This window comes from Hyposmocoma kahamanoa, unplaced genomic scaffold (assembly GCF_003589595.1).
Source record: "Hyposmocoma kahamanoa isolate Upper Pololo Valley unplaced genomic scaffold, ASM358959v1 119, whole genome shotgun sequence".
Classification (NCBI taxonomy): Eukaryota; Metazoa; Arthropoda; class Insecta; order Lepidoptera; family Cosmopterigidae; genus Hyposmocoma; species Hyposmocoma kahamanoa.
In genome coordinates, this window is record NW_020653409.1 from 3,388,677 (window position 1) to 3,403,313 (window position 14,637).

At 35.9% G+C, this 14,637-nt stretch overlaps 1 protein-coding gene across 1 annotated transcript in view; it reads right to left on the bottom strand.

Moving 5' to 3' along the window:
- LOC113240001 (poly(A)-specific ribonuclease PARN-like) overlaps positions 1-12,487 on the bottom strand; it is a 60,336-nt gene extending 47,849 nt beyond the window's left edge. The window contains exons 1-9 of the mRNA XM_026477195.1: positions 12,340-12,487; positions 12,028-12,160; positions 10,577-10,732; positions 9,677-9,809; positions 8,660-8,781; positions 4,813-4,931; positions 3,459-3,698; positions 1,029-1,115; positions 308-462 (exon numbers count right to left, since the gene is read on the bottom strand). Of these exons, the coding sequence (XP_026332980.1) occupies positions 308-462; positions 1,029-1,115; positions 3,459-3,698; positions 4,813-4,931; positions 8,660-8,781; positions 9,677-9,809; positions 10,577-10,732; positions 12,028-12,160; positions 12,340-12,487 (1,293 nt within the window). The remainder of the gene's footprint in view (positions 1-307; positions 463-1,028; positions 1,116-3,458; positions 3,699-4,812; positions 4,932-8,659; positions 8,782-9,676; positions 9,810-10,576; positions 10,733-12,027; positions 12,161-12,339) is intronic.
- Positions 12,488-14,637: the final 2,150 nt, after the last annotated feature.

Here is a 14,637-nt window from a genome sequence, read left to right on the forward strand (position 1 = left end):
TGATCGAGTAAAGTACATCCTATAGTGTAACGAATTAGCACATCCTTTAGACAATATCCTTTGGTGTATCGTATATTTCTTTTTATAAGACCATTATTTAACAGTAAATATCTACAGCCATTTGATATAGCAAAACAGTTTTTCCCGCATCTCCTCCGGTAACTCGCCTTAATTCTACTTTCGTACTTCTTCTGCCAAACCCAACATTCGTTATGATTACATATACGGAAAATGTCTTCACGAGTATCATTCTCCTACATCAAGCACAATAAGTAACAGCAAGAGTTGCAAGTACATAACATCGTACCCGACTGACCTTGGCGGGCAGCTTGTACCGCGCATACGGTACGAGGGAGATGCGGCTGTTGTGCGCGAGCGCACGCTGCACGTCGCGCGCCTGCTCGCGCCGCGACAGTGCCACCAGCGCTGACGTGTCGTCCAGAAACTGGACTGTTATAGGACCTGCCACGAGTAATTTTCTTTTTTAGTTTACGACCGTGAAATTCCTTATAATATTCTTCAACACCTGCAGGGCTAAAAAGGCCGTACTGGCAAAATCATAATATGATTAATTGACAATTCATATTATGAATTTTCAAACAAAACAAAAATTCATCTATTTGACAGTGTTCTATGGAGGTCTCCATATAAAAAAGTAATAATTAAGTAAGGAAAGGTAGTAAATATGATTAATTTTCCATTTGTTTACTATTTTATTAAATTACTCTGCTAGAAAACGTCTGAATGAAATGGCGCCTGATAAAAGCAAATTCTGTCTAATGATAAAAAACGAAGTATATAATAGCACAATCTTTGAGGAAAGGGAGGCAGACCAACACAAGCGGACATACACAACATTTTATAAAATAATTTACAGTAAAAATTTATATCTGTTTTTCATAGTACTCATTTCGATTTATTTTTGTATACATAGTGAGTTTCTGTAATTTTCCTATAGCAAATTTGTAAAAGATGAGTAATTATGCTATAGAAACTTTGTTGAACAAATAAATAAAAATAACTCTTACCAAACGGGCTGAACAGTTGATTAAGGTCATTCCGCTGCCATTCTTTCGGGAATGTCAAATGGAAGACGTGTTCCCGCGATGGTGATGCTGGAAATTATTACAATAATCATATTTTGCTTTTTATTTACAATTCAAATTTAGTGTTATAAATATTAAATATTAGACAACATCATATATATATGGGTTCACGGAGTAGCAAATTAATTTACTTCCATTTTTATTAACATGGACTTCCGCAAAGTAACGCCTGAATCTATTAACATGACATACGTTGCTCTGATCCCAAAGTATTTTATACGAATTAGTAAATCACCATTTACTTAATATTATGTATTCGTGTGTACATTTGACATAATAAATTTATTCTTGTAATTATTTAGTATGTAGGATTAAAATAATGATTTTATTTAGATTTTATTGCCGACTCAGGAGGCAACTTTCCTTTCAATTATTCAATGGTTAGCTGGAAGAAATCCGTTTATGGGACAAGTTCGCCTATGTACAATAATGTTTTATTTCCTTATTAAAAAATTGTTTTGTTGTACAATAAAATGTTTTCATTCATATGCAACTAAAGCACTTGTGTTAAGGAAATCGGTACCACAAACACCAGAGACAATATAGAAAAGTTAGTTTTCTTAATACTAATTTCAAATTCAAATTCAACTCATCTTTATTATTACAAGTAAGCAAATACACTTGAAATCGTCATATTAAATAATAAAATAATATAAAAAAGCGACGTAACGAACAAGTCGTGCGCCTGCTTGTAAGCAACACGCCTGTTTTTGTAACAGTAGCAGTGCCACTAAAGAGTTTTAAACCGCAAAGATCGGAGTGTCACTGCCACAACGTCTGTCAACCTGAGACATAAGTTGAAAAGCCCCATGTGCCTGTAATTTCACCAGCACCTCTACCCTTCTAAACCGGAACACAGTAATGCTTACATTACTGCTTGGCGCTGTGTGCACACGACACGAATTTCGTCTAGTGTGCACGGGTGCTTAAGGTAAGAAAACTCTTAGTATCTACATTAACCCGGCCGGGGATCGAATCTGGGACCTCAGAGATGATGACACCATGAAAACCGATCTGCAAGCCCCTCGAGCACTGAGGCCATCTGTGTGGTCAGGGTTAATTCAGCCAGACGTTGTTTTTTTAAACCAAGACGTAAACAGATTATAAATATAAAGCTTTTGTCCGTGTATCTGTCTGGAAACCAAAGCGGGAATGTTCTTTAAAAGGCTTGGAGGACGTAGTGAGAATAGGAGAGAATGTACGAAAAGATTGATGAATACAAGAGACGTAAGAGCGGTATGTCATGCAAAGTGGCGATCAACAGTCTCTGCCTCATCAATGAGAATCCAAAGTCATGAGTATGTATATGTTTGTAAGGTAAAGTAACAAAATAACAAACAGAAAAAAGGTAAACTAAATAAATAAGAGTTAAAGATCCATTCCATCCATCCATTTGATAGGTATTATCAATTAAGTATAATACTAGTATCATTGGATATTATATGTACTCGTATAATGAAATATCTAATAATTCACATTTATAATAATTTAATGATATTGTTTTTGATTTACAAAATTATTGTTTGATTGTGCAATGTAACCCCGTTATTTTCGCTTATTCCCAGTCGTCATCACTGGCTTTGTTCCCACACCCGTATGTTACCCGGTAGTGACAAACAGGATAAAAAAGTCTCAGTTGTTACCAGTCATGATTTCCACTGGCGACAAATGGGAAAAAAACCCATATGTTACCAGGTGGTGACAAATGGCATAAAAAGATCTGTTGTTACCACTGGCGACAAATGGAATTTAAAATATCACAGCAGTTGCCAGTGGTAACAAATGGGATAAAAAATCCAAATTAATGTTTGGTTATTACCGCCATTTTTCAATGGGAATAAAATAAAATTCGAGTTTAATGATAAAAATACAGACTAGACAGACAGACAGTGGCTATCTGAATATGATATCATTAATTAACTGTATATGATGTCATTATTACGGTGTTTTTTAATTATTGTACGGTATTGGAAACATTTATGATTTTTTTAATGATATTTAGTAAGATCTGTATTTTTATCATTAAACTCGAATCCTATTTTTATTCCCTTTCAATTGCAGCAATAAACCAACAATTAATTGGGATATTTTACATTCATTTGTCGCCAGTGGGAACAAAGCCGGTGGGGACGACTGGGAATAAGCGGTTATTTTAATTATTGTGTCCTGTATTTAGGTCTGCTGGAAGAAATTTCTTTTAGAAAAAAGCAGAACATTTTGTTTGTATTTTCCTTTTTTTTAAGTGTAATTATTGATTGTCCTGTACAATAAAGTATTAAAATAACTAAATAAATGCTAAAGTTTACAAACGTGGTATTGGCGAAAACACGAGAATCAAGTTCAAGTACTCACGGTCAGCACCCGAGAAGTTCATGTAGGGCGAGTCTTGATGGGCGGTCTTGGATAAGTAGATCTTGTTGACGAAGGGCTTTAGTGCGACCGCGGAGTTGCATACGCGCCCGATGACGTCACCGCGCATGCGCGATAGGTGCGCGTGCATCGCGAGGAAGCACAGGCCCGTCACGTACGCGTCGTAGCCTGCCTCGTGAAGTTTCTCGTCCGACTGGCAGTAACCACGGCCTTCTAGGGACCCTGATGGGAAACGTACTTTTGGCAATAATTCACCTACAGGCAAACCGCTTAACTAAGTCGGTTCCTGAGGTAGCTGCGCGGTGCGGGAGGACTGACATTTCACGTAACAGTTATATCGGGCTGCATACGGGATAATTTCAACAACATTTTTCTGACGATATTCAATAACAAGTTGATTGAAATTGAAAAAAACCGACCTCAAAAGTTCGTGGAATTACATCAATTTGCTAAGTTTTATTGAAATCAGATACGGGAAAGTGCGCGAAAACTGACTCATCCTCTAGTTAGGCACCCTTAGAGATGGAGTATTTTCTTCAAATTTAAATGGAACCAATACCGAGGTAACCTCTTTCCAACAAAAAAAAAGAATCATCAAAATCGGTTCACAATGGTCGAAAACAAGAATAGAGTCGAACTGAGAACATCCTCCTTTTTTTTGAAGCCGGTTAAAAAGTACCAAATTGTTTGTCTATTTATTTCAATTATCAATAAAAAAGTTTTTTTTTATTGCCGTTAACAACAATTGAGTAATTTGGTAGGCCCTTGTATAATTATTTTAATAATGCATAAAAAATATGAAGCCAATTTGAATTCTATATACGAGTAATATATTTACTGTAAAAATGTACGTGGATTAGGGCCAAAAAGGTCAAAAGACCACCTTTCCACTACTCTATTTGTTGGCTTTTGACAATTAGCTATTTGAGCTTTAGCTTTTGACATTGACACATTATTCCCTTGATAAATAAACAATTTGTTTCTGTAATAGTCTGTGTAGGTTCTCTGTCGTTGTAGTCACAAATTAGGAAGATATGTTGTAGATTTGTCAATTCTCCTATCAGTGAATTCTGTCGAAATTCACCGGTAAATTTTTAAGTTAAAACGCGTGCGTTCCTCAACTGGACATTGGCGAAATCATCGATTACTTCGATGGGGCCAAAACATTGAAGAAGAATTTTTTTTAAACACTTATCAGTGAGTTTCGTCAGTATTACTAACTAATTCATAGCATTACACACTAATGTAGTTGGCCCGAAGGTCTGTGTCACTTGGCCATCAAAAAAAAAATTCAAACGAAGTATACAGTACACATACACCAAAAATAAGTCAGTACCGGCTTTAGGAAGTGAGAATGGTGGTTCCGATAACGTAGACAATAAGTGGTGCAGGACACTAGAGTTCACTTTATCCTTGAACGGCGGCAGACTTGACATGTACTTGGTATCTAGAAGTCTGAAAGAAAAAATTATGACGATGATAATGATTAGATATACCTATAGAGTAAGGGCGCGTTGGATGATTGTCGCGTCTAGCCTGTTCCCATATCACGACTATCAGTTGTGACTGTGTCGTGGATGTCTATTTTATCGTTGAACGACTGTCGTGTGTAGATGTACCCATTAGAACGTGACGACAATTTATCGGTGCATGTGCAGACAACGTTAAATAAAACGTGACAATAGTAGCTGCGATTATCTGTTGTCACATTTTTATCGTGACGTTTTATTTATCGTCAGACGACTGTCCTTCTAGGTTTTCCCATTATCTGGACAGTCTGTCGTCGTAACGACGAAAAAGTCGTGAACGACAGTTAACTCATGCCATAAGTGCTACAGGCCAAAGCATACTCTCTAATTTGTATGAAAAACGTATTTTTCTGCGCACCCTATGGTCATGTAAAATATATAATGCTAAATGAATGCTGATAAGTCATAACGTGTCAACCAACATGATCATAGTTTTGCGGCAATGGCACCTAAAGGTTTTTTCCATGTTTTTGACAGATTGTTCTAAAATAAACTTTTTCTATTTTTAGTTAACTATTTTTCCGGACTTAAATCGCGTATATTTGTTTTTTCAAACAAACCGACGTTTCGGGCCCTTTACAGGTCCCATGGTCACAGTTGACTGAGGTGGTACAGTCTTCAACCAGTTATGTCTAATATTAATGCAAACCACCCTATTTTTTCACTATAGTTATTAATTAAATACCTTATTTTTAATTTTACAAAGAAAACATTCTAATTTACGCTACATTAAGTTTTACAAATTATTTTATTGAATGAATTTTTATTAAGTTTAATTTATTATTAATTATAAATAGAAATTAGAATAAAGTAAAAACATATTAATTAGTACTGCAGTCTTATGCCTGTTTGGGATTTTTCATTAGAGGAAAAACTGGATCCCAAACTGGTGGTACGGAGAAACCATCTTCCCTGTTGAAATTAGGATGTTTTTTAATTTCAATGGCCTCTCGCAGCATCCTGGGTAGATAACGGACTTCTTTTGCAAGGACCTGGGGTTTGTCAAACTTCATTGAATGTGTAGGTTTATCCATGACATGCTCGCAGACTGCAGACTTGTTTACGCGACGGTGTTTGACATCAGCTATATGTTCTTTGACATGGGTACAAATACTTCGCTTTGTTTGTCCAATGTAAGAGATTTTTCTATTTTTCTTTATATGCCAAATCAAAACCTGAATTGATTTGCAAACTCGTTCAAAATCTATATCGTAATTCACTTTCATACCATGAGGAGTTTTATTTGATATTAGTTGAGCCAATGTTGAATGAATGGATGAATGAAATATTCTTTATTGAACATTAAAATTACAATGTCAACACAGAACAGTAATGTAAGTATCATAGAGCAAGTCAATGTACGTACAACAGGCGGCCTTCGGATAGAAATTTAAGAATTTAATGTTGATTAACTGTAATGTCAATAATAGTGGTTTAAAATCAAAGAAAGTTATACATTGCTGACCTACATGAGACGTTTTGATATTTTATCAAATAATATGAAATTCAATTTAAGCATTTATCTACTTATTTCATTTATATTTTCACATAATCACGTGCCAGTTAAAACGTTACTTAGTTCTTACAATCGAAATAGTTCAATATAGGCTCCCGAATTGAATCGTTAAAATGGTTCCATGTGCTAGTTAACACTGATTCGCATTTAAACTGCTACTCGCAAGTAAAAACATCACTATATAATAAACATTATTCAAAATAACACTAGTGGCTGCCAGTTTGTTATCTCCTTATCTATAATTTGTCTTTTTTGATGACGGAGTAAAATGACATTTGTAAGCTTGCCAGTTTTAATAAAATTTTAAATAGTTACGTAGTTGTTGTCGATAGTTTTATCGATAGGTTGTAAAAGAAGATAAAATTTTGCCTACAATGACTGAATTGTGAATGCTACGCTAATGACTACTAATTGCGTTACTGCCTTTTTTATTCTTATTTTCAGGTAGCCTACTAGCATCGAGGTCAATCTTTATACATATACATTTTAACAAAAATAGCCGGATTTCATTATCTATATTGAATTAAAATGAAAAAGTATGTCTCCCCTTTGTATTTTTCATAAACATAGTACTATCTATCTAATACAGTGCATGTAAGTATAACCTTACAAAAATTTACAAGTCAAGTGAACTTGTGCTCAGGAAGTCTATAGTCGATAGAATATTTATCGACTGCAATCACTAGCTGCTCGCAACCGGGCAACACTTTTGCGCAATGAACTGTCATTTTACTCCATCTTCAAAAAAGACAGACTACATTAACTCTAGAATTCAATTTGTGCAAAAATATCTTCGATTCTGCCTCTGAGTTACCGTACAAAATTCTAACACACCCGCCATAACGTTTATGAAACTAGAAAACAGACACTGGCAGAATTGAGACTAAGTAGACTCACAAGCCATTCATTAGAGAAAAAAAAGACTACATTAATACCCCGCATTGCGCGATTTGGTTACAACACGATTTTCAAAATTCGCGCTAAATGACCCCGATTTACGCGGATGCATTTGATTTGATTGTTTTAGCCAATTTGAACCCGTCTCTCTTACCCGCTTCTCAGTTACTAAACGTACATTGTCTCAGGCAGTTCTTTCTTGGTAGGACCTTTAATTTGTGATCACGTTGGCACTGTCTGTTATCCACTGAATTGTAAAAGATAATCTTTACGAACAATGACGCCACCGGCTAAGAAAGAAGAGCTTTATGCTAAAGTTTCGAGATGAAGATAAACATTTTAGAAAAGACTGGTTCGTTCAAATAGCACGTTCGTTACAATATTTAGCTTTTTATTCGATCATACCCCGTTCTATCCCTGGTAGCAGGCGTTAGGTCAAATTTGAGACCCTATGGCGATCAAAAAAACTATAACGCCCCACAAACAAAAGAACAACCTCGTTTTACGCGAATTTCGCTTGACGCGATTTTGTCCGGAACATATCCCTCTCGTAAAGCGGGGTATTACTGTATAATTAAAAATCCCACAACATAGCTCATCACCACAACAACAACCAACGGAACCCAAAGAATGTTACTAATAACCAATCGCTTGCGGAGCGCGGAAAGGAATGGTCATGACTAATGTGATTGGCTGAGTTCTCTTCCTTTTCCACAGAGCCTAAATAATAACGCATAGCGATCAAGGTATAATAGACATAGAGGTATGCAAGAAGACGTCGGTTCAAATCCGACCGGATCGAAGGAATTTTTCTGAGTGTTTTTTCTGAGTGTTCGATCTTTGTATTAATAATTATAACAAACTAGTGGAGTGATTTCGCAGAAAATAATTGAATAACAATTCAATAAAAATTTAATTAATACAGTGAATAGCGACATCTCTCGCCAGGACTGGTAGCTGTAAAGGTACTAACTGGGTGATAAATCTGTAATAGATTTCTCATAGATGGCGCTACGACTAAAAAGTCGTTGAAAGACCAAGTACAAAGACGCGACGCAAGCACATAGAAAAATTCGTGAGGTCCGTTGGTTCGTTCCGTGGCTTAGTTGGTATAGCGTCTGGCACGGTATGCAAGAAGACGTCGGTTCGAATCCGACCCGATCGAAGGAATTTTTTCTGAGTGTTTTTTCTGAGTGTTCGATCTTTGTATTAATAATTATAATAGACTCGTTGTATCATACCTAGGGAACATGCAATGCGCAAATTCTTTGAAGCTGGCGTAATCGGCAGGCAGTGGATGGAAGAAGTGATTCAACGTGTGCAGGACGTCCAATAACATGTTGTGCCCCACTACTAGCTTTTCCTAGAAATTATAAGAATATTATAACTAGACCTTTTTTAATACGAAACGAACAGGCATCTAGGGGCGTGTACTATTTAAGTCCTTATCCTAATTTTCCATCAGGTATATGATTGTGGACAAAAATAAATCTAACTTAAATAATAATAAACTCTAACGTAAAAAAATATATAGGCACTTCCTTTGTTTTTTGTTTATTTATTTTATTTGTTTGACAACTACTATAATTTCATTGTTGGTTCTATCCTCAGTCTGCAATTTTCCATCTTCGCAGATTCATCTGCCGATTACAGTTTGAATTTAACACTTAAAAAGACAATATAAGATTTGTAGTTCTCGGATCCCTGTGTTTACACTCTTCAAAATTTGCTCAATGGATTAACAGAGACGTCTGCAAAGTAACCGTTGACCTTGGTCTAATGAACCACAATATACTTCCGGACACAATTTGATCCATCTAGCAAATTTTTTCTCAAAGGGCTATAATACAAAAATGTATTCCCCACTTTAACAAATTCAAATTTTCAACAAAGACATATCGATTTAAATGCCATTTGACGAAAAAGATATTTGACTGGTTTTCAGGACAAGTAAAAAACTATTATTTATAAAAAATTCGTGGAATTACATGTATTTACCAAGTTTTATTGACATCAGTTACCAGAAAGTATGTGAAACCGGATCCCCTAGTTCGCCACCCTTAGAGGTGTAATGTTCTCTTCAAATTTAAATGGGACCGCTACTAAGGTACCCACTTTCCAATAAAAAAAAGAATCCACAAAATAGGTTGACAAATAATCCGGAGTAATCAGGTAACATACATACAAAAAAAACCAATGTAATTGAGAACCTCTTCCTTTTTTAAAGTCAGTAAAAAAATTAATAGATAGCAACTTACTGACTGACTGATCATCCTTGCAACCTTAGAGAATCCAACGGCGTCCTCAAAGTCCTCCCATTCCTTCTCTTTCTTTTGCGCATCACGGTTCTTGACGTCGTTATCTGACGTCAATTTCGATACCTTTAGCACCCTGTAAGAAAATGTAAAATTTAATAAAATTTAACTGCCTGCGTGGACGAACAATTACCATGCCGGACTGCCACGCAGAAGTCCCAGGCTCGAATCCCGAGCCAGGAGATATATTTGTATGGTCTACATTTATTTCTTTCTTGAGTTTGGGTGTAATTTGTGGTTGTCTATGTGTGTGTCCTGGCACATGCGACACAGGGTTTCCCTAGTGCGGAGCTATGTTGAGTGTGTACGTTATTAAAAAAATATATATGTTCACACATTGAATATGTCACAGTGTACATAATCAATGTGTGAACATAATCATACGTACCAACGACTGGTTTTAAAACTTTTAGTAAATAATTTTTCACACTACGTTTTATCCTCCTAAATCGCCGTATACATCAAAATGTATTATGTGAAGTGATTATAACTTAGACTAGGGATGCACATTACGATTCGATTGATTTTTATGAAAATCGATTCAAGTGCATGCGATCGAGCGATTTTTTGTATCGATTCATTTCAATGCGATTTTTAATCGTCTAGGATCGTATTGATAATTTAAACAAAACAGTCTCTTTCTGATCCCCTATTTTATGTTGCCTGCAAGAAAAGCAGTGTGGCAACATCCGAGTACAATAAGTCTACAATATTTGGCGATTATCGGTACTTCTGTGCCATCTGAACGTCCTTTAAGGGGCTGTCAAGATATTTTCTTTTTTAACGAAATTAATTTTGCAACGATTTTGATGATAAACAAATTAATGCAATTTAAGCACTTACCTATCCTTATTGTCCAATATCTTTGTCTCAACATAGGCTTCTTTCTTAAAACGTGAGCCGAGTTCCTGGAAAAGCAGTCTTCGTACGAAAGCGTTGCAGCGATCGATCTCCAACTCTGTCTGTTCGCTGTCATCTAGGAACTGGCGAACTTTTTTACTGGAAATAATATAAACCTTAAGTTTTAAAAACCATATAAATCTATTGAAATACTCTTTATTACAATCACCTAAATATATGCAGCGCTAGTAAAAAGCCACTTGGAATACAATGCATGGAGCCCACAAAAAAAAAAGTATAAATTGATGTTAAAGCGGATGCAGAACAAGTTAATACGTTTTCTTTATCTTGAACTGTATGGTGTATCAACTTCAACTTCAACTTTTTTGTCTATGGCTCCGTGTCGTTTTGCGCGACGATTTTGCCAATGTCAGGGTTGAGAGACATGTGTAGCGGTAGTGAGACAGATTGCCGGTTATTAAAATACTTCGGCGGTTTTTATTCACAATGACGGTTATATATATATTTTAATGACATTACAAAAAATATCCGTTCTCCTTAATGTTTACTACTTTGTTTGTGCTCGGCATGGTGGATTACAACAAATTGGAAGTCACAAGGAATTGAAGTTTGGTAAAGTATGTGTTAATGCTATTGCGAGGCTGAGTAACCGAACGGTGTTGTAGTTGGTAAAAAAAATCATACTTAAAAGGCAAGAGCTTCGTACTCTAACTGCCGCCCTAACGGGTCGTAGTCCATACTATAAACATCTTTTTAATTTAGGTATCACAGACAGCTCCCTATGCAAAGCGAGTATAAAGGAGAAGGAAACGCCTGCGCACATCCTACTACAGTGCTCGAGTAGGACCCTGCACCCAACACAAGCAAAATAGGCGCTTTGGCTTTATCGTTGAGTTGCGGACACCAGCCCGTTGCACCAAGTACAAAGTTGTAGTTGGTAGTGTTGTGTGTGACAGCCTCTGTTCGCGTTATCGCGAGCGCGCACGAACTTGTTAAAAGAACCATTATCCGACCGTTGCGTAACGTAAATGATACTACTAGTTCCGTGAATATATTTTGTTGCTCATTGAACAAATTCGTAAAAGCGGCTTTGTGGGTTCCGTTTTATCATAAGTGTTGCCAATTTGTGGGGAACTCTCCAAATTGTGGGGAATTTCAACTGGAACCATTTTTAAAAATCATCACTGATTGATGAGTGATGGTTACTGATAAAAACACTTTGATGAACGATATCGATATTTTTTTTAACATGGCACATCCCCCGCTTATATAGCACAGAAGATTATTCGGTAAGATTTGAAGCACTTTGTCCTGAATTGCAAAATTACCAGTCGGTGCGTGTTGAACGCGAGAACCTTCCTCCCGCTTAGGCTGGTCCCCGATATAAAGAAAAACGAAATTGAAAAAATTGAAAATATTGAAAATATACTTGCCATATATTCTCAATTTGCTGTTTGTTTTCATCAGGGATAGTGATGATCGCAGCTTCATTGGAGTGCTGTTTCTGTCGCTCTGTCAGGTTGTCTCGCAGCCTGGACTCTGTTGTCTCTGTCATGTATGATATGCCTGAAATTTAAAAGAATGTCTTATTTTATCACAAAATTAATATATAAAATAAGTTTAAAACATATAAAAGTGACATTTAAAGGAGGTATTATATTATTATTAAGGTGACTTCATTCAGGGCCGATGCGATCCTTCATAACTGCGGCCTTTACTGGTGTATTGTGATCACCACTAATTACGTTTCCGAGGCAAGGGCAACAGCATTAATGAACTGAAGGACTTTTCAGGCTCTGACTGTTTATAAGTCCTCTGGTTGTGGCCTGTGCCTTCATAACATGGAACTTCGTATGCCGTCTCAAGGGGTAGCACAGGAATTTCATCTGCCATGTGGCAGAATCTACGCTCCTTCCCTGCCCAATATAACATTACTTGTTATAGAAGGTAACTCGATGTAGAAGAAGCGTAGCAATTGTAATATCACTCAACTTGTAGTAGACAATGAATAAGTAGTAACAGGAACTTCTTAGGTAAACCAATGGCAAACATAGTATGAACACATATAGCCACTGCTAAGTAACAATTATAGACTTGTACAAATTTTATACGAAGTGGATTATTTACAATTCAAAGCTAAGGCTCACAGTACTAAAGAATTGTAGAGCTAGCAACATAAAGCGCGAGAAAATTCTTTATGCGAGAACAATAGCACCTGGCGCTTTAAGACCCTACCCCTGAGACATAGGTTGACAAGTCCCACATGCCTGTAATTTCACCAGCACCCTTACCCTTCAAAACCGAAACACAGCAACGCTCATATTACTACTTGGCAGCAGAAATAGGTAACGAACTCTTTCACAAGGAGCTACTGCAACTAAATTGTATGCCCATTAATGGCTTATGGCCATAGCAGCATTCTGTTCTTTGCAGGATTCTGTTTATTACTAAACAATTTTCACTAGTAATATTAACTAGCACCACGTTTACAGGATCCTGTAAAAAACTGATTCACTCACTGCAATTGAGTTTTGTCTGGTTTTGTCACTGCACTTTGGAACCAGCTGTGAAACATGACCAAACGAGACCATGTTTCATATTTCAATCAAAATAATAAATTGAAATTAAGTTCTTTAGTGAATTTCAGGATGTTTCACAATCACAGACATGGATATATGTCTGTGTTCACCACCATGATATTCAATTATTTTTTGTCAAATTACTCCACAATTTTGTTATAATTATTTATAATCAGAAAATCGAACACTTAGAAAAAAATCCTTCAAACAAACATCTTCTTGCAAACCGTGCCAGACACTACTTGGTACTTGGTGCTTGGGCTGGTATCCGCAACTCGACGACAAAGCGCCTATTTTGCGTGTGGTGTGCCAGACACTATGCCAACTAAGCTACAGCGGACCTCACGAATTTTTCTACGTGAAATAATATTATGTGATACATATATTTCACTATATGTGTCACATAATCATTTCACTATTTTTTTTGCTGGATGCTGTTATGGCACTTGTATCTGCTCACTCTATTTCGTAAAATACAGTCAGTACCTATGCAAATTAAGTACCACGTGTGAACACGCCAGCCATATTTGCAGGAACATAAAAAACTTGTTCTTACAGAACGGGATCGTCACTTGAAAGGGCCATTAGGTGTAGCATTGGGAAAGGAGGTACAGAGGAGTTTCTTTTGTTTCATAGCAGAACCTACAGTCTCTGCTCTAACAATATTTAATTTTTCATTTTCATTGGAAGACCAATGGTTATCTTACAAAGCAAAAACTGAAATAATAATGGAGATCCAATTATAGGTCCATGCCGATAGACACACATGAAGTCGATTAATGAGCATTAAATTATAACTATGTAACTAGTAACTATACTGTATAGGTAATGACATTTTATATAATATAGAAATATGTTCTCATTGTTCTTTTTTAAGGAAGTGTAAAAATATCTTTATAATGAATAAATAAATATCTCAAATATTTTTAAATTAAAAATTACAATTCGAACATAACTGGTAATTCAGAAACACAGTCCAAGACTAAAAAGACAATTGCATATTCTTTTAGGATTCTTTATGTTGGTTCAGTATTTAAATAAAAGTCAACTTTTACATTTTTAATAACTACATACATTGTAATTATATAACTAGAATATAGTATAAATATTTGTTAAGTCATAACAATAACATATTTTATTAGAATACATTATTTACATTTGTCCTGCATACTGAAGTTGTGAATATGGTAATCGTAATACAGCTCTAAATTCTTATCGACTTTACTTTCACAAGTTTATTATTATCACAACCTTATTATCACAAGGCTGTCGACAGTTTTTGCCCATCTGGCACCAGGTTCCAGTATCTCAAAAGCAGGGAATATCCTATTAAAGAATTGTTCATATTTCATACTTCTTCATGATCATGCTCCCCACTTGAGAACCTTTATTTTTTACCTTACATTACAAATGCAAGATATTAATATTAGGGGTTAAAGTATGAAATTGCCGTTTTATTGCAAT